This window comes from Muscardinus avellanarius, assembly GCF_963383645.1.
Source record: "Muscardinus avellanarius genome assembly, chromosome: 3".
In the NCBI taxonomy this organism is placed as follows: Eukaryota; Metazoa; Chordata; class Mammalia; order Rodentia; family Gliridae; genus Muscardinus; species Muscardinus avellanarius.
Window position 1 is genome coordinate 104,061,404 of NC_137788.1, and position 20,243 is coordinate 104,081,646.

At 34.5% G+C, this 20,243-nt stretch overlaps 1 protein-coding gene across 1 annotated transcript in view; it reads left to right on the forward strand.

Annotated features, from left to right (window-relative positions):
- Positions 1–18,259, forward strand: part of SYCP1 (synaptonemal complex protein 1) — a gene marked incomplete at both ends in the record, with an annotated part of 133,624 nt that extends 115,365 nt beyond the window's left edge. The window contains 4 exons of the mRNA XM_080691508.1: positions 3,777–3,956; positions 13,453–13,596; positions 17,945–18,034; positions 18,125–18,259. Coding sequence (XP_080547634.1) covers positions 3,777–3,956; positions 13,453–13,596; positions 17,945–18,034; positions 18,125–18,259 — 549 coding nt within the window. The remainder of the gene's footprint in view (positions 1–3,776; positions 3,957–13,452; positions 13,597–17,944; positions 18,035–18,124) is intronic.
- Between the last annotated feature and the right edge of the window lie 1,984 nt (positions 18,260–20,243).

Here is a 20,243-nt window from a genome sequence, read left to right on the forward strand (position 1 = left end):
TATATAATCAAATCATTCTCTAGCATTTATCTAGAAATAATTATTTTTGTTCACATATAGGAAAATAAAATTTAAAATATATTCCATGGAGCTGGGCATAGTGGTGCACGCTTGTAATCCCTGCGCTTGGGAGACTGAAACAGGAGGATTGCATAGGTTTGAAGCCAGCCTCAGCTACTGAGTGAGGCTCTCAGCAACTTAGTGAGACCCTGTTTCCAAATAAAGTATAAAATAGGTCTAGGAGTATAGCCCGGAGGTAGAAAAGCCCCTGGGTTCCACCCCTAGTACCAGAAAAAAAAATATATATATATTCCACAATTTTACTTTCTAAATTATCTTCTCTTTATTAATATAAAAGCATTAGCTAAAAATTTTAAAACATTTGTTATTTGGTGATTTAGAGGTGATTTCAGTCTTTTTCATTCTTATTATGGTCTTATTTTAAATTAGGTATTTCTCTGTTTTCTCTCTTCAAAAAATTTTAATGTTAATAAAAATACTTTTATTAATTCTAGCTTAGAAAATTCTAGTTTAAATTATTTGAGTTTTGAAGTGACTAAATAAATGGCATTTTGTTTTCCTCACTGAAGTTCTGAACCAATTTAGAAAGCCAAAAGAGATTCAAAAGAATGTCTTTATAGTTGATAAATTAGTATTGGAGAATGTGGTTTATAATTAAAGGCAAGGTAATTTATTAATCCTGAAATCCCAAATTAGACAGGTTTCCCTATTTGGTCATAAGTAGTGTTTGATTAGGACAGGTCCTCCCACTTGATGACCTGATCTCACACACTTATAGTGTAAAGGAGCAGAGCAGATATGTACTTCCTTTGTTTTCAAGAGGAGTAAGGAAAGGGTTGTGTAAAATTTCTTCTTCCACATTCACCAATCACAAGAAGTCATTGATTCTCTCCCTAAGGAGGTAGTGAGCCATTAGGAGTGTTACTTTAGCAGAGCCCCCTACCTGTGGAACAAAGCACCAAGTATGGGAAAGAATACAACTCAGCCACAAACCTTTTTTGATAATATAGGATTGTCACAGGAGAAATTTGATTTAACGAATTTTGAGTTAAAATTACTAAACATATTTTATATGTGTAATGATGTAGTTATCTAAGTCCACACAGAAGTTGCTCTGACTGTAGTTACTCTGAGAGTGTCAACTAAAATGGTTTAGGAACATATCAGTTGGTTAGACTTACATAATGTTACAGTTTTGTTAGGTTTGAGTTCAAAGAAAGATAAGGAAATAAATATTGAACTTGTAATGAATATTTACTGCTTCATTTGTCCCAAACACTACATTAGATACTTGAAAATATATTTTGAAAAATTATCAACATAATATTAACAAGCAATTTAGACATGATCTTAGGGAAAAATTAATGATAATATTCTTTTATAGATATAGGATGTATTCATATTATGAAAATGTATATCACATTCTTATAGAGATGTTTTATTCAGACACAGTTCTATAATATATGCCTTGTAGGGGTCTGCATATTAAATATGTTGCAAAAATGAAGTGTTCAAAGAAATGAAATTTAACTGGAATTTTCTTGGTTTTGCTCTAACACTACTGAAAAAAAAAATCATAGATCTTATATAATCATTAAATTTACCAAATGTTTCTGAGTTTGGGCAATTTTTTGACTTCTTCATGCCTCCTTTTCATCATATATTAAGGGTTAATAATAATATTACCTTAAGTTGTAATAAAGATGAAATGAAATAGTATTTGGAAAACATTTAAAAGTGTTTGGCAGCCAGGAGTGATGGCACACACTTGTAATCCCAGCATTTGGGAGGCTGAGACCAGAGGGTCACGGTTCACGGACAGCCTCAGCTGCATAGTGAGGCCCTCCGCAACTTAGTGAGACTGTTTCAAAATAAAGAATTAAAAAAAAATAGGGCAGGGGATGTAGCTTGAAGGTCAAATGCCCGTGGATTCCATAACCAGACATGCAAAAAGAAAAAGAAAAATGTTTGGCACAAAATGACTATCATGTGTTTTTTAAAAAATTAAAACAGAAAACAAAGTGCATGTTATGTATATATACAATACCGGAAATAAAATATTCAGAAAAGAATATAGCCGGGCGTGGTGTCGCACGCTTGTAATCCCTGCACTTGGGAGGCAGAGCAGGAGGATCGCACTGGTTCGAAGCCAGCCTTGCTGACTTAAGAGGCCCCGTTTCCAAATAAAAAGTATAAAAATAGGTCTAGGAGTGTAGTCCTGAGGTGGAAGGGCTTCCAGGAACCCCAGTACCACCAAAAAAAAAGAAAAGAAAAGAATATAACATGTAAGGAGGTATATGTTGCCATGATGTATTACAAAGAGTGATAAATATTCTCCAATGAAGGGAACTTTTCTTTTAGGCTACCAGGGGGATGTTAATTTCCTGAAATGGCCACAAGGTGGTGGTGCAGTGACTTTAAATTTCCATTCTCAGGCCTATTAGGGGAAATATTTGTCCATAAAGTTACATTTTGGAGGTTCCTTCTAATGAATCCAGAGAGCAGAAAAAAATTTTTTTAGCAGAATTGTGCATTCAGTGGTGATACAGAAATAAAATATCTAGTAAAAAGGATACAGAAATGCAACTCTGAAAAATTGTCTCTAAAACTCATACCTCCTGGAAAATGATTATGAAATGATAACTAGAATTAGACAAGAAGTGATCACTAAAGCTGGGAAAAAAGCTGTGAATCACCTCATTTAGTTTATTGATTTTATAAATGGATAAATTTAAACTGGGTTATGCTTGGAGATTTATTTAAAAATCACTTGGCACTATAGTAAAAGATCCATGAGAAAATATCACCATTACATGGTTCCTACTTCAGTGTATTTCATTCATATATGTGGTTACCTCTTAATCTTGCACTCTATACCTTCCTAACTTAAATTCACTGAAGGTCTAGTTACAAAGGGTCTTAAGTTTTGTCCTTCTATTCCTTGTGTGTGTATGTACACTCATGTGCATGGATGTTCAGTTGTTTCATGTGAGTGATTGCTGGGATTATATTCATGGAAGTGGTAGTGACCAAAGGAAATAGTAAAACAGAAAGTCATAAGCATGAGTTTTTAGATAGGATTCTACTATGGCAATTATGAGTACTGTTTATTAGAAAGGTAGATTGGGTACTAAATGAAACTATACAAAGGAGAGAAATAAGATGGAGAAAAACAAGTTGAAATAATGTCTAAATATTGAGAATAATTGGCAATTTATTTACTTTTAGAATTGAAGCAAAAAGCCAGTTCTTTTTTTCCTAAGAGTTTCTCTTATTCTTTATTTTTATGATTTTTCCTTCCTTTTTTTGAAGGTGAATGAGTTTAGTGGATAGGGAAATGCTGTATTTGTATAGATGAGAGAATAAAAGAACTTATGAAAGAGAACAGATAAAAATGAGAGTAAATTGGCTTCTGGCTTTTAGGCTATTTGAGTGAACCATAAGATTAAGAATTTTTGCCAGAGAGAGTTTTTTGTTTTGTTTTGTTTTGTTTTTCTTTTGTGTTTTTAGAGAATCCTCAACTTTTGGTCAATAGAGACTTGAGATATTTTGTTTTCACATCAGCTCTGTGAAGATAGGGAGGAAGCAGATACCATATTCATCTTAAATAGGCAAATAAAGTGACAGAGGATAAGTGTAATTTATTCTCACTTATCTAATCAATTTGGGAGTGAGAGCTAGTTTATTTCAGTATTCTACTAATACTTTAAAGAAATGATTAAGACATAATTTAATGATGATTTCTTTCAATTTAGAAAATACAGACATCTTTATTGGAAACACCTAAAACCATTTCTCGGAAAATTGATTCTAAAGCAGCTCCTTCACAAAATACATCTAGAAATTTGTCATTAGCTGATCGTGGCAAATCCAAAGATAAAAGAGAATATCCATGGACGTCTGCCAAAAGCACCTCATCTGCATCATTTCCAAAGGTTGGTTGCTAATATTTCCATTTTTATTAAAATGTATCTTTTAAAAAGGTTCTGGTATCATATACTATGTATCTATCATCTCATATAAAATTGATGTTTTGAAAGTTTTTTGTGTTATCACATGTAAAATTGATATTTTTGAAAGTTTTATTTTTTGTGGTATCAGTAAGAAATGTCTTCATTTTTTTCATTGACACTGTCCAAAACTTAATGGTGGCTTGGAAAGATTCCATAACTTGCTGGTCATTTGCCATTATGTAAGTTCCCAGTGTTGAAAATCTGGTTTTGACTTGCTGTTTTATAATATCACCCCTTTTATATTCCTTTGTTATTCCATATCATCTTCCTTCTGGAGTCCTTTATTTAGCAGTTACCTTAGAGCAGGTGCTGCAAGCAAGGTTACTCAATTTTAGCTATCTTCCTCATGAGATGAAATTTCAGTATAGTTTTATTCTTAATTTTGAAACAGGGTCTCACTAAGTTGCAGAGGGCCTTACTAAGTAGCTGAGGCTGTCCGCGAACCGTGATCCTCCAGTCTTAATGCTGGGATTACAAGCATGTGCCACCATGCCCGGTTCTACTTTGTTATTCTACATCTGGATATCAAGTTTTTTCAGCATCACTTGTTAAAAAAGCTATTTTTTCTCCAACATATGTTTATGGAACGTTTGTCAAGGATTAGATGACTATGTCTGTGTGGGTTTGTCTCTGTATCTTCTATTTTATTCCATTGGTTTATATGTTTTTATTTCAATGCCATACTATTTTTGTCTCCATAATTCTGTAGTATAATTTGAAATCAGGCATTGTGATGGCCTTAGCATTGTTCTTATTGCTCAAATATGCCTTGACTATTATAGGCCTTTTGTTATTCAATATGAGTTGTAGCAGTGACTTTTTATCCTAGTGTTTATAAAGACTGTCATTGGTACTTTGACTAGGATTGTATTCTATCTATAAATCACTTTTGTTAATATGGCCATTTTGATAATATTTAGTAAGCCTATCTATAAACATGGGAGGCCTTTCCATTTTCTATTGCTATTTTGACTATTTTGCCTACCTAAGATTATGGAGGGGTCTTTTCATACTCTTAAGGTCTTCTTTGATTTCTTTCTTCAATCTTTAATCTTATATCATTTTCATTGTATAGGTATTTTCCCTCCTTGGTTAGATATATTCCTAAGTATATGTTTTGGAGGCTACTGCAAAAATTTTTTTTTTCAGATTTATTTTCCAGTAGATTCATTATTCATGTATAGAAAAGCTATTGATTTTTGTAAGTTGACTTTTTTTTTAACCTGGATACTTTACTGATTTGTATATCAGCTCTACACATCTTCTGATTGAACCTTTTGTGTATTGGAGTCTGTATGAATCCTAATGTCAGTTAGCATTTATGTAGGTTATTTGGCTGACATTTGGAGCATAACTGTTACCATTTTATCTCTTGTTGGGTTTTTCCCTTTATCAGTGTTAGTGTCCTTTTTTTTTCTTCTGATAAGTTTTGGCTTGAAATCTACTTTGTCAAATATGAGAGTAGCTACTCCTGCTAGTTTTCAGTCTCTGCATGGAATATATGTTTATATCTGTTCACCTTTAGCCTGTGAATAGCTTTATCTATAAAGGTGAGTTTCTTGAAAACAATATATAGGTAGATTTTAAGTTTTTGGTTTTTTTTGGTAGTGGAGATTGAACCCAAAGGCATTCACAGGTTCAATTCTGAATCATGTAGTAACTGGAAAGTGCTACCTTCCTCTATTCCACCATTTCATTTCTTCCTGATTATTGTAATCTTGGTTGTCAATTATTTTTGTTTAGGGCATGAAGCACATAATTCCATGCCCTCCAAGATATTAGGGTTTCTTTTGAGAATCAGATGTTATTTTGATTGGTTTACCTTTTTTTTTTTTTTTTTTGGTGGTACTGACGGTAGAACCCAGGGCTTTCTACCTCCGGGCTACACTCCCAGACCTATTTTTATATTTTATTTGGAAACAGAGTCTCACAAAGATATGGAGAGCCTCACTAAGTAGCTGAGGCTGGCTTCGAACCTGTGCGATCCTCCTGTCTCAGCCTCCCAAATGCTGGGATTACAAGCGTGCGCCACCACGCCTGGCTGATTGGTTTACCTTTAAGTGTGATATATTTTTCCCTTGAAGCTTTTAAAATTCTATCCTCTGCCACTTAGTGAGATCCTGTTTTAAAATAAAGAATAGATTAATTTTGTATCCAGACACTTTGCTGAATTTGTTGATCAGTTCTATAAGCCTTTTGGTTGAGTTTGTTGGGTTTTCTAAATATAGTATCATGTCATCTGCAAATAGTGAAAGTTTGAGTTCTTCTTTACCTATTTGTACTCTGATTTCCTTTTCTTGCCTTATTGCTCTGGCTAAAGTCTCAAGTACTATATTGAAGAGAAGTGGTGATAATGGGCATCCTTGTCTTGTTCCTGTTTTTAGGGAGAATTCCTGAAGTTTTTCACCATTTAATATGATGTTGGTGGTGGGCTTATTGTAGATTGCCTTTATGATGTTGAGATATGTTCCTTCTATTCTGATTCTCTATCGTGCTTTTATCATAAATGGATGTTGAATTTTATCAAATGCTTTTTCAGCGTCTATTGAAATGATCATGTGATTTTTGTCTTTGGTTCTGTTTATATGATGTATTACATGGATTGATTTTCGTATGTTAAACCAGTCTTGCATCCCTGGTATAAACCCTACCTGATCATGATGTATGATTTTCTTTATGTGGTTTTGAATGCGTGTTGCTAGTATTTTGTTTAGCAGTTTTGCATCCAAATTTATCAAAGATATAGGCCTACTGTAGTTCTCCTTCCTTGAACTGTCTTTAATTGGTTTTGGTATTAATGTGATGTTGGCTTCATAAAATGTATTTGGGAGAGTTTCGTTTTTTTCTGTTTCACGACATAGATTGAGGAGTATTGGTATTAGCTCTTCTATAAAGGTTTTATAGAATTCACTTGGGAAACCTTCTGGTCTTGGGCTTTTCTTTGATGCTAGGCTCTTTATTGCTGTTTCAATCTCTTTGTTATTGGTTGGTTTAAGTGTTCTATATCTTCTTGAATCAGTTTAGGAAGGTTGTATTTATCTAGAAATTTGTCAGTTTCCTCCAGATTTTTCATTTTGTTAGAGTATAGTTTTTCAAAGTAGTTTCTGATAATCCTTTGGATTTCTACACTGTCAGTAGAAATCCTTTCATCTCTTATCTTCATAATTTGGGTTTATTCTCTCTTTTTTTCAGTTAGGTTGGCTAGTGGTTTGTCTATCTTGTTAATTTTTTTTCAAGAAACCAGCTTTGGGTTTTGTTGATTTTCTGTATTGTTTTTTTATTCTCTACTTCGTTAATTTCTGCTCTGATTTTAATAATTTCCTGCCTTCTACTGGCTTTGGGGTTAGATTGTTCCTGTTTTTCAAGGGCTTTGAGGTATGTCATTAAGTTATTTGTTTGTTGATTTTGTTTTTCTTATGTGAGCACTCAGTGCTATAAATTTTCTTTTTAATACTGCCTTCAAAGTGTCCCAGAGGTTTTGATATGTTGAATCTTTATTTTCATTTGTTTCTAGGAATTTCTTGATTTCACCTCTTATGTCTTCTATGACCCATTCTTCATTCAGAAGTGTGGTGTTAATCCCTGTTACTGGAGAGGGAGAGGGAGAGGGAGAGGGAGAGGGATGGCCTTCCAAGGCTCCGTCTGTAGATGAAGTCACTCTCACCTGTTTTCCCAACCCTTTTCAGCTTGCAACAAAATTTATTACACTCAAAGAGAAAATGAGTTGTACTCCACTTATATCTCTGACCCGAATCTCCCTGGATATAATCTTATCTATGCCTGTTTCAATTGTGTTTGTCTAGGTACATCAATGGCCACATTATAGGCACTAGCTGGGACAGTGTAGCAATATTTTCTATGATCTCCTGTGTTCCCATTGAGCAGGGTCCAATGTGACCTCTGCAAGTTCCTTTTCTACATTTTGATGAACACAGAATTCTTCGGTGATAGTTGTTCTTTTTTTCATTCCTGGGCATGCTACCTCCAAGCTATACCCCTAGTCCTATTTTTATTCTTTATTTTGAAATAGGGTCTCAGTAAGTTCTGGCGAGCCTCACTAAGTTTCTGAGACTGGCTGTGAACCTGTGATCCTCCTGTCTTAGTTTGAGACAAGCACTGAAATTACAAGCATGTGCTGCTATACCCAGCTCTTTTTCTTTTCTTTTCTTTTTTTTTTCTTGATGGTACTGGGGGTGGAACCTAGGGGCTTTCTATCACCAGGCTATACTCCCAGAACTATTTATACTTCTCTTTGGAAACAGGGTTTCACTAAGTTGCTGAGAGCCTCACTAAGTAGCTGAGGCTGGCTTCGAACCTGTGCGATCCTCTTGTCTCAGCCTCCCAAGCGTGGGGATTACAAGTGTGCGCCACCATGCCAGGCTCAGATCTTTTTTTTTTTTTAACCACTTTGAATGTATATATAAACCAGTGGGCTTTTGGACTCTGTGGTTTCTAATGAGAAATCAACTGTTGATTTTGAGGATTCCTTGAATATGATGACTTGCTTGTCTTAGGTTGCTCTTAAGTTTCATTTTGTCTTTGTCTTTTGACTGATTAACATGTGTCTAGGTATGGTTCTCAGAATTTTTCTTACTTGGAGTTTGTTGAGATTCATGGTTGTAGATTGGTGTTTTCATCAAATTTCAGAGTTTTCAGCCATTTTTACTTTCAGGGTTTTTTTGTTCTTTCTCTGCTTTCATTCTGTGCATGATGATGTTTCACAAAACTGTGATACTCTGTTCACTTTTTTCATTTACTTTTCTGTTCTTCAGACTGGATAATATCAACTGAACTATCTTCAGGCTCAGGGATTATTATTTCTGCAGCTCAAGCTGTTTCCAAACTTTGAATTTCAGTTATTATACTTTTCAGTTCCAGAAATTTTCTTTGTTTTTTTTTGTAATTGTTTTATTTTTATTGGTCATCATTTTGATGAGACATTGTTTTTATACTTTCCTTTAGCTCTTTGACATGTTTTTTTTAGCTCTTTAAACATATTTTAAATAGCTATTTTTAAATTTTTGACTAGTAAGTCTGTTGTTGAGGCTCTTACAGGGATAATTTTTGTTAGTTTTTTTTCTCTATGAGTTTGTTTGTTCCTTCCTTCCTTCCTTCCTTGCTTCCTTCCCTCCCTCCTCTTCTTTCTTTCATCTTTCTTTCTTCCTTCTTTCTATCATGATTTTATGTTGAAAACATAACATTTAATATAACATTTAATAATATGCCAAGGCCGGGCGTGGTGGCGCACACTTGTAATCCCCGCGCTTGGGAGGTGGAGGCAGGAGGATTGGGCAGGTTCGAAGCCAGCCGTGCTGGCTTAAGAGACCCTGTTTCAAAATAAAAAGTATAAAAGGTCTGGGAGTGTAGCCCGGAAGTAGAAGGGCTTCCATGAACCCCAGTACCACCAAGAAAAAAATAAAATAATATGCTAAGCTGGGCGTGGTGGTGCACGTTTATAATCCCAGTACTTGGGATGCTGAGGCAGGAGGATCACACAGGTTTGAAGCCAGCCTCAGAAATTTAGTGAAACTCTCAGCAACTTAGACCCTGTTTCCAAATAAAATATAAGATAGGTCTGGGAGTATAGCCCAGAGGTAGGAAGCCTCTGGGTTCCACCCCCAGTACCACCATAAAAAAGAAAGAAAGAAAGAAAGTTTTTGATATAGTTTCAGTTGTCTTAGTGTGTTCTGTTTTCTGTTGGTTGCCAGGCTATACCAGGATGTTTATTTTTAAACATATAATTTTAAACAATCCTAATAATGTAGAGCTGGAGATCAGGATGGGACCAGGGAATTTTAAGATACCATACAGCTTTCTATTCTTAGATAAATTTAATTATTTTTATTTTTATTTATTTACTTTTTATTGGTACACTGTATTCATACATCATAATGGGATAAAAAAACTTGTGTAGACATACATGCACACATCACCCAGTTAGCCCCCACCCAATCCCCACACCATTCCCTCACCATGCCTCCTTCCCATGCTTGGCTTAGTGGTTGACATCTAATATTATTGCAATTTATTCAAAATTAACAATGATAATCTCACGTAACAGATTCATTTGTCTGATATCAAACTTTTGATCACTTAGAGATAACATTTCAATATTTCTTTTTGCTTTCTTTCTTACCAGAGGATATTTTTTCTTTTTTTTAAGGTGAAACTATTATACATTTTTTCAGAAAAAATTATCTTAACATGAAATATGAACTCTAACTACCCAAAACAATCTCAAAAAAGAACAAAGCTAGATGATGTACATTTTCTGATTTCAAACCTTATAAAGCTACAATAATTGAAACAGTGCAGAACTGCTATAAAGGTAGATATATAAACCAGTAGAGTACATAAAAAGCCTAGAAATAAATTCTTCCATATATGGTCAAGTTGTTTTTGAAAAGGTTTCCAAGAACATTTGGTGAAGGAAATAATAATCTTTTCACTAAATATTGTTGAAAAATAATTACATAAAAAAGAATAAAATTGGACCCTTACGTAACACCATATACAAATACTAACTCAAAATAGATAAAAGACCTAAATGTAAATCTTAAGACTATAAACTTTTAGAAGAAAACCTGGATCATAACACTTCACAACATTGAAATTTGCAGTGATTTCTTGGATATGATTTCAAAAGCACAGGCAACAAAAGAATAAACAAACTTCCTAAAAAATAAAAAAGTATTGTACATCCAAAGACAATGAAACAGAGTTAAAAGTTACTGATAGAATGAGATAAAATATTTCCAAATGCTATATCTGAAGGTATATTACTATTCCAAATAGAAATCCTAAAAATTAGGAACAATAAAAGCAAAAAATACAATTTAGAAATAGGTAAAAGACTAAAATAAATCATGAATCTCCAAAGATTTTAACCAATAAACACATGAATATATTCTTCTTTGCTTAGTTGTCTGCTGGATAGAAAATCTTGTTTCTCTGGTTCTGGTGTGTATTACCTATTTCTTCTTTGTAGTTAATTTCTTTGAGTATTTTCTCTATCACTGGTTTTGAAGACATAAATTCCTTCAGTTTCTGTTTGTCATGGAAGCTTATTCCCCCATCTAATTTGATAGATAGTTTTGCTGGGTAGGAAATTTTTGGCTGGCAGTTCTTTTCTTTCAGACTTTGGAATATGTTGTTACAAGCCCTTCTGGCTTTTATGACTTGGTTTGGGAAGTCTGGAGTGATTCTAATTGGTTTGCCTCTGAATGTCACTTGGCCTTTTGTTTTTGTTGCCTTTAAGATTCTCTGCTTGGCTTCCACTTTGGTCATTTTGACAATTATGTGGTGTGGGGAACCTCTTCTCTGATCCTGTCTAAAGGGAGTTCTATACATTTCCTGGACCTGTGTATCTATCTCTTGCTCGCTGTTTGGAAAATTTTCTGCTATTATTTCTTTGAAGATATTATTGATCCCTTTGGTTTCACCTTTTCTCTCCTCTGTTCCGATTATTCTTAGGTTAGCTCTCTTAAAATGCGCTCATATTTCTTCAATGTCAGATTCCTGCAATCTGATTTTTTTTCCTAAGTTATAAATTATGCATTTGTTTTTGGAGTGATCTTCTTCTAGGAGTGAGATTCTATTCTCCATGTGGTCTAATCGATTGTTTATACTTTGAATTGAGGCCTTTACCTCAATGATTGCATTTTTTATGTCTTTTAGACTCTAAATTATTTTCGAAGGTCCTGTATTATTTCTACAGTTATATTCCTGATTTGATTTTCTGGAGATCTCTGAATTTCTGTGTTATCAGGTTTTGATAATATGGGGTTGTGAGCATTCATTGCTCTATTGTTGTTCCTCTTTCCCATGATTTCAGAAGTTTGTGCTTTCCCTGGATCACTACAGCTTCACTTAGGGTGCTCTGTATCTTGAGTCTGTGGTAATCTCAGCCGCTACTACTCCTTTACTGGGTTTTATTGCAAAGTCTCAGACCCAGAAAGTTAATTGAGGCTGCATGAGACTGTGGGGATGCCGTGCTGCAAGTTTTCCCACGGGGAGCTGCGACTAGTGTGTGGTATCTCTGCCACTGCTACTCCTTCCCTGGGTTGGACTGCAAAATCTCAGACCCAAGGAGATTATCAAAGCTGCACAATTCCTGGGAGTGCAGTTACAGGTATTTCTCTTTTAGGGGCCTCAATTTCACTCACGTTTATTGTGCGCGCTAATCTGGAGTTGTTGCACGCACGGTGAACTCACTGTCGCTGCTGGCAATATGGTGCCGCTGCTACGCCTTTGACTGTGAGGCTGGCATATTTCTTTTCTGGTTTTGAGCTCCGTTCTGAGTCCCTGGAAGGTGTTATGAACTTGGCCACTGGGAGTTTTAGACGTTCTTTGCGCTGAAAGAACTGCTGAATTACACCTGGATGATTGCAGCTGCTCACTTCAGCACCTCGTTTACCTTTCCTCTCTGGAGCCTGGTGCTGTGAGGCAAGATGGTGCCAGCGTGGCTCCACCACCACATTGCGGGATTGATTTCTGGTCTCTGGTTGTTCTTCTAGTCTTTTTTTCTCTGTCCCTTGTGTTTACATTTTTATTTCTCTACCGATGGTGTTTTCTAGCTATGAAAAGCACTGATTTTGTGGCAATAGAGATCGAGTTTTGGCAGGACTCGTAAGCGCTGCATTTCTCGTTCGCCATCTTCCCGGAAGTCCGAGAAATTTAATTTTTTAAAATAAAACCCTTGAAGTTGCTGAAAGCCATTTGTTAATTTCCAGAGTTATGAAAAAGCTGATAGTGACTATTTTTGCCAGTATTTTTATTGCTTTTATGCCAAGTGAAGATTTAGAGCTCATTGTTCTGTAGTTTTTGCTCATGTCATTGACCTTATAAAGATGTTTTATAAATTATAAAGTACAGTAATATATGGAATACTAAACATTGACTATGTGAATTACTTTACCAACTCAAGATATATTTTCTCACAGAATAATTAGGAGCTTTGTGGAGAGAACAAAATTCACTCTAGTCATTGTTCTTAATTATAGTTAGAAAATTAAAGACCTTTTTTAAAGAATGTCAATTGCTGAAGTAGAGTAGAAGTCTGTCTGTTTTCTTTAATAAGTTAAATGGAAGGACAAGTCTTTTTTTTTTTTTTGGTGGTATTGGGATTCCTGGAAACCCTTCTACCTCTGGGCTACACTCCCAGACATATTTTATATTTTTATTTGGAAATAGGGTCTCATAAGCCAGCGTGGCTGGCTTTGAACCTGCGCGATCCTCCTGTCTCTGCCTCCCAAGTGCGGGGATTACAAGCGTGCGCCACCACTCCCGGCTCTGCTTCATATATTTGATAATAGTGATTTCTCATTGCTAAAATTTCAAGTTGCCTTGAATTGTTTTACTAAATACTTTATTGTTAATGTTATTGATATAGTAATACATTCTTTTTATTTTTCAATAGGCATATACAGTGAGAACACCAACTAAACTAAAAACACAGCCAAGAGAAGACAAAAATACACTAATTGAAGAAAATGCCAAAAAGAGAAGAATGGTCTTTGAATTTGATGTTAATTCAGATAGTTCAGAAACTACTGATCTTTTGGTAAAAATATTACAAATAGTATTTATTTTTGCCTACATTTTATTTTTTGTTTAAATTATTTCTTGATATATATGTAATGAATAGGTATATAGTATCTATCATTGCGATAACAAAATGTAGTAAAATGCTACTAACATGCAAAACTTATGCTTTGGCAGCATTTTGGAGAAATCAGGGTTCAAATAATTTCCCCCTAAATTTGAGAAAACATGGCATTTGAAAATACCTTCTTTATTGCTTTGGGAGCCTCTATTTTTTATATGTTCTTGAAATGAATAATTGAAGTCTTAACGTTCTAATTGTTTAAAGTAACATATAAAGACCCTACCCTAAAACCCCTAAGAATGAAAACAGCTTGTTATTGGCATAAGGAATATATACAGACCAATGCAATAGGAACAAGCCCAGAAAAAACTCACATATTTTTTTTGACAAGAGTGCCAAGACTATTCAGTGGAGAAAAGGATTATTTTCCCCAACAGATAGGGTTGGGAAAAGTAGATGCCCACATGTAAAATAATTAACTTGAACTCTTAGGCCATATACAAAGTGACTTGAAACAGGATTAAAGAAGCTGGGCACAGGTTTGCACATCTGTAATACCAGTACTTGGGAGGCTGAGACAAGAGGATCACAGGTTCGAGGTCAGGCTTAGTAACTTAATGGGAGCCTCAGCAACTTAGGAAAACCTAAGTAAAAATAAATAGTACTAATAATAAAAGGCTAAGGGTATAGCTAGAGGTAGAGTGTCCCTGGATTCAGTCCCCATTACAGAGAAAGAGAGAGAGAGATGGGGGGGGGGAGAAGCGAAGCATCAAAGACTTAGACTCAAGCTGGGCTTGTTGGCGTATACTTGTAATCCTAGTACTTGGGAAGCTGAAATGAGATATCAATTTTCAGCTACCTCAGGCACTTAGTAAGGCCCTCTGCAATTTAGTTTCAAAATAAAAAATAGGGCTGGGGGTGTTGCTCGGATTCGCCCTTGGGTTCCCAGTACCTAAAAAAAACCAAAAACCTAAACTTCAGAGCTAAATCTATAAAAATCTAGAAGAAAATATTGGACACATCCTCATGATATTGGATTTATCAGTAACTATAATGGATATGATACCATACACACAAATAAAAAAGAGATAAATTAGACTTCCTCAAATTAAGAACTATTATACATCAATGGTCTCTGTCTCTCTCTTTAACCTGGTCAATTGGTACATAGCGGTTTTGAGAGTATCTTGAAAGTAGTCCTATAACTTCCTTATTGCACTCTGTTGAAATCTTAGAATTCATGAAAATCTGAATATTCTCATAAAGTTTCTGAAGTTTTTGTTAAGTGTGAATTTAGTGAGAATGAAAATATCATGTGAATTGTTTACTAACTCATTTGGGTAGCATATTCATTGAGGATGGATTCATGATCCAGACACCTGGATTGGAATCTCAGCTCTACTTCATAATAGCTATATCCTGTGGGGCAAGTTACTGAAGATTTTAATGTCTGAGTTTCCTTACCTAAAAATTATTGTGAGAAGTAAAATATGTAGTTTTTTAAAAATAGCAACTGCCATATAGGAAATGTTATCTGTTATTTAGGACAATTTCAATCGACAAATTGATAATCAAAAACAAATTTTTATGTTTTTTATTATGTCAAAATATACCATTCTAAAATTTACAATTCTAACAATTTTATTTATTTTTCTCTTTTTCATGGTACCAGGGATGAAACCCAGGGAAATTCTACCTCCAAGCTATACCTCTAGCCCTAGTTTTTGTTCTTTTATTTTGAAACAGGGTCTCACTGAGCTGCAAAGGGCCTCACCAAGTGTAGTAGCTGAGGCTGTCTGAGAAACATTCTCAGCCTCCCAAATGCTAGGATTACAAGTGTGTGCCACCATACTCAGCTCATTCTAACCATTTTAGCTGTAAAGTCATCAGATGTATTAGTAAGGATATTCATGATATGAATAACTATCACCACTATCTGTCTCTAACTATAACATTTTCATTTTATAAAACTGAAATGGTATACCCATTAAACAGTAGCCAGCAATCTCTCATTTTGCCCTCCCTACAGCTGCTGGCTGGCAACCACTGTTTTACTTTGTTTCTTTTATTTTGTTCTATAAGTAGAATCATACCCAATTTGTCTTTTTGTGACTGACTCTTTTCACTTATAATGGTAAAGATTCACCTGTGTCATTCTGTATGTCAGAATTTCCTTCCTTTTCAGGTTAAAAATATTCCATTGTATGTATATTTTACGTTTTGCTTTTTTGTTCATCTGTTGGTGGGTACTTGGCTTGCTTCAATATTCTAGCTGTGGTGAAAATGCTACTATAAATATAGCTTTACAGTTCTCTCTTTATGACACTGCTTTTATTTCTTATGGGTATGTACCAAGTAGTGGATTTTCTAGATAATAGGTAGTATGATTTTTGTAGATTATAAATGCTTTTTATCAGATCTAAATGTTAGTTGAGTAAGCCAGCTTGGGAAGGACAGGGAGAGTAGAAGTATAAAGACTCAAAGTAAAACAATTCAATAGAAAAGTGCTGCTTATTATACACCTCTTATATTTCACATAACCTTTCAGGGTTATTTTCTAGCTTTTAGAAAAATTTTTGTTGCTACTTAAAATTATACATGATAGTGAGATTCATAGTAGATACATTCATATGTGCACATAACATTATTTTGTTTTTTTCTTCTCCATACCTAACCTACTCCTTCACTTCTTATTCCTCTATTCCATCCATTAAACCTTTCTAGGGGTCTCCTAATTTTCATGAGGTTCTGTTTATTTCTTTTTTCTCAGTAACTTACATATATGAGAGAAAACATCTAACCTTTGATTTTCTGAGTCTAGCTTATCTCACTCAGCATGATGTTTTATATTTCAACCTATCTTCCTGAAAATGATGTAATTTCTTTACCACAGAGTAAAATTCTATTGTGTATATATATTTTCTCTATCCATTAATCTACTGATAGACCTCTAGGTTGGTTTCATAAGTTGACTGCTGTGAATTATGCCACTATAAACAAGAGGGTACATGTTCACTACAGTGTTCTAACTTTGTTTTGGAAAGATACTGAGAAGTGATAGTGCTAAATCATATGGTGGTTCCGTTCCTAGTTTTTTGAAGAACCTCCATACTGATCTCCATTGTGGTGGTACTAATTTACAATCCCACCAACAGTGTATAAGTATTTCTTTTCTTCCATATATATATATATATATATATATATATATATATATTTGTGGCACTAGGGTAGAACCCAGAGGCTTTCTACCTCTGGACTATACGCCCAGACCAATTTTATACTTTATTTGGTAACAGGGTCTCACTAAGTTGCTGAGAGCCTCACTAAACTGCTGAGGCTGGCTTCAAATTTGTGTGATCCTCCTGTCTCAGCCTCCCAAGCACTGGGATTATAAGCATTTGCCACCATGCCTGGCTTAGATTTTGGTATATTTTATCTTTATTTTCATTTGACTCTAGGCATTTGGAAAATCTTTTCTATTTTCTATGATCCAGTCCTCATTTAAAAGTATATGGCTCACCCTCCATATATTTATATAATTCCCTATGGCTTTTCTTGCTATTAGTTTCTAATTTCATTAATATCTATATCTAAAAAGACTCAAGGGATTTTAAAATGTATGTGTGTGTGTGTATGTGTGTATATGTGTGTGTGTGTATGTATATATATGTATTTGCCAAGCCTTGCTTTGTGTGTACATACTTGTACACATCACCGATTTAACCCCTACCCAATTCCCACCCCATTCCCTCCCCATCTCTCCTTCCCTTGCTTGGCTTAATGGTTGACTTCGATATGTTTAAGTACATTGTGTGTTTTAGAGAATTTCCTTCTTCTCCCCTCCCATCCCCTCATTTAGGTGGTCTTGTTTGCAGCTCTATAGATTTCCTTTTTCATCTAGAGTTCCTCCTATGACCCATTTCTCCTTAGCTTTCACATATTAGGAAAAGCATCTGATTTCTTAATTTTTGTGACTGACTAATCTCACTTAGCATAATGTCCTCCAGTTCCATCAATTTTCCTGAAAATGATGTAATTGATTTTTTTTTTTGATGGCTGAGTAAAAGGAGTGTATTTAATAGAACAAAATTTTAGGTTTTTTTTTTTTTGACTGAGGATTTATCTGTTATCTTCTTTCTTTTGTCTTTCTTCTTTTCTTTCATCTCTTTTCTCTTCCCTCCTTTTTCCTTCCTACCCTCCCCTTATTCTACTGTCATTATTTTTCTATGTGATATGCTGACAAAGTTTAAGAATATAATAATTATAGTAGCCACAACATTACATTTTAAAATTTTTCTTTAAGAGCATGGTTTCGGAGGAAGAGACATCAAACAGACTGTACAAGAATAATACACCACCAGTTTCTCATCTTAGCATCAAAACACCAAAAAAGGTAGCTTTTAAATTTTATTTCAAAAAGCAAAATAAAAAAGCTGGGCTTTCAGTTTTAAAAAGTTAAAGTATTATGATTTTTTTTTTCCAGACCTCTTCTTTAACAACCCCTGGATCTACACTGAAGTCTGGAGCTTTGAGAAAAATCAAAGAGGACCATTGGGCTATAATTGCTAAAATGGATAGGAAAAATAAAATAAAGGAAGCAGGAAAGCTATTTACTTAACCTCAGAAAATCAGTGCAATTGTGGAGCCTACTAACATCAAGTTTATAGTTAATTTTTAATTATTTTACAAAGGGCCAAATAATATCTAGAAATTAAGACTTAAACATTTGCATAAATAATTTGTGGTTCAATATGTTATTATGTTTTGTCTAAATGTGAAATAATGATATATTATCTGAAAACTTAGAATTATATTCGCATAATTAGGTATTTGTATTTTGTTACCTTTTATTGTATTGATAAAAACTTTTTACTAAGTTTTAAAATAAAGTTAGGCTTTGAATGATAGAAGTACATTATTGAGACTTATTCTTTATTCTTTTCTAATAAAATATTCAGATGCAAATAAATACTTCTCATTGATTTTATGAGGATGTCTGAACAGCTAATATCATATATTTATTTTTTATTTTTATTTATTATATTTTTTTGGAGGTACTGGGGTTCCTAGAAACACTTATACCTCTGGGATACATTCCCAGACCTATTTTTATTCATTTTTATTTGGAATCAGGGTCTTTTAAGCCAGTGCAGCTGGCTTCAAACCTGTGCGATCCTCCTGTCTCCACCTCCCAAGTGCGGGGATTACAAGCATGCGCCACCACGCCTAGCATATATGTATTTTTTAAATCTTAAGATTATATTAGTGGAGTTTTATATTTCTCAAGCACTTTGCTCTATTTATGAAATTGTTAAATAGATTTTATTCAGAAGAAAGTCTAAACCAATATGACTTTTTAAAATACTTTGTTTATTCAACATTTAGTGAGCAAATATTTATTGTCAACTAAGAGTCAAGTACAGTTCTAGATATTGGAAATATAACTGAACAAAAAAGAAAACTTCTGTTTTCTTTCTAGTTTCCATTTTAGTGCACAAAATAATACATGAAATAAAATATGTAGTATACTATTTAATGATAACTACTAAGGAAAAAATAAAACATGGAAAAATATTGGGTTGAAATTTTGGTAGGGCAAACTTCACTTAAATGTCATTTGAGTAAAGATCTGATGCAAACAGCAAGTGAGCCTGGGATTCTCTAGAGGAAGAGTATTCCTAGCAGATGGAATAGGAAGTATAAAGGCCCAGAAAGGATAGTGCGCCCAGTATATCTGGAAGCAGCAAAAAGGCCAGTGTAGCTGGAGGATAGATGTACCATCCCTAAAGAAAGGGTGAAACATCATGTTCCTTGATGTTCCCTTTCTGTTCCCAAAAATCTACCTAAGTTAAAGGAACAATGAGGATAAGCCTAGGCCATAAAGTCCAGATACATATTATTTTGAAGGATACTGACATTATTTTATGTACATTAGGAATTAGGTCAAGTTAGTAGTATCTTTAGAAAGCTACTTTCTTTCTTGTATGCCAGGACAGTTGCTCCTTGAGGTAGTGGTCATACAAAGTAAATTAAACAAGTGAATGCTGATGATGTTGCTGCTTCTGCAACCTTACATATAAATTCCTTATCTCTGTGGAATTTTAAGGCAGTGTGGAAAGGATATGTGTTATTCAGCTGGTCACCAGTGGAAAAAAATATTGTGATGTATAAAGAGGATGCTTGGCAAAGCACCATGAAGGACAGGTGGTATCTATCTGTCACCATTGAACTCTTCTTGAAACTCATCTCTTTTAAGCTTTCCATAATAAACAATATGTCTTCATGCTGTCTTTAGGCACTCTTTGGCCTTACTGTAACCTATCCTACTGTTCTGGCATAACTGAGCTGTGGATAAGAAAACTGGCAAATAGGACAAAAGGCCAAAGAAATTCCCATGATCACCAAAAATAGCAATTAAGAAGGAGAAATGGTTGTGTGTGTGTGTGTGTGTGTGTGTGTGTGTGTGTGTGTGTGTGGTGTGTTTTGGAGGAGGGGGAATTCCATCTTTGTGAGGGGGTGGTGGCTCTTAATACTTGGGGGTCAACATGTGAGTATGGTGATGCCAAATGATTAGGAGAAATGCTGTTGCAAGAGGATTTTTT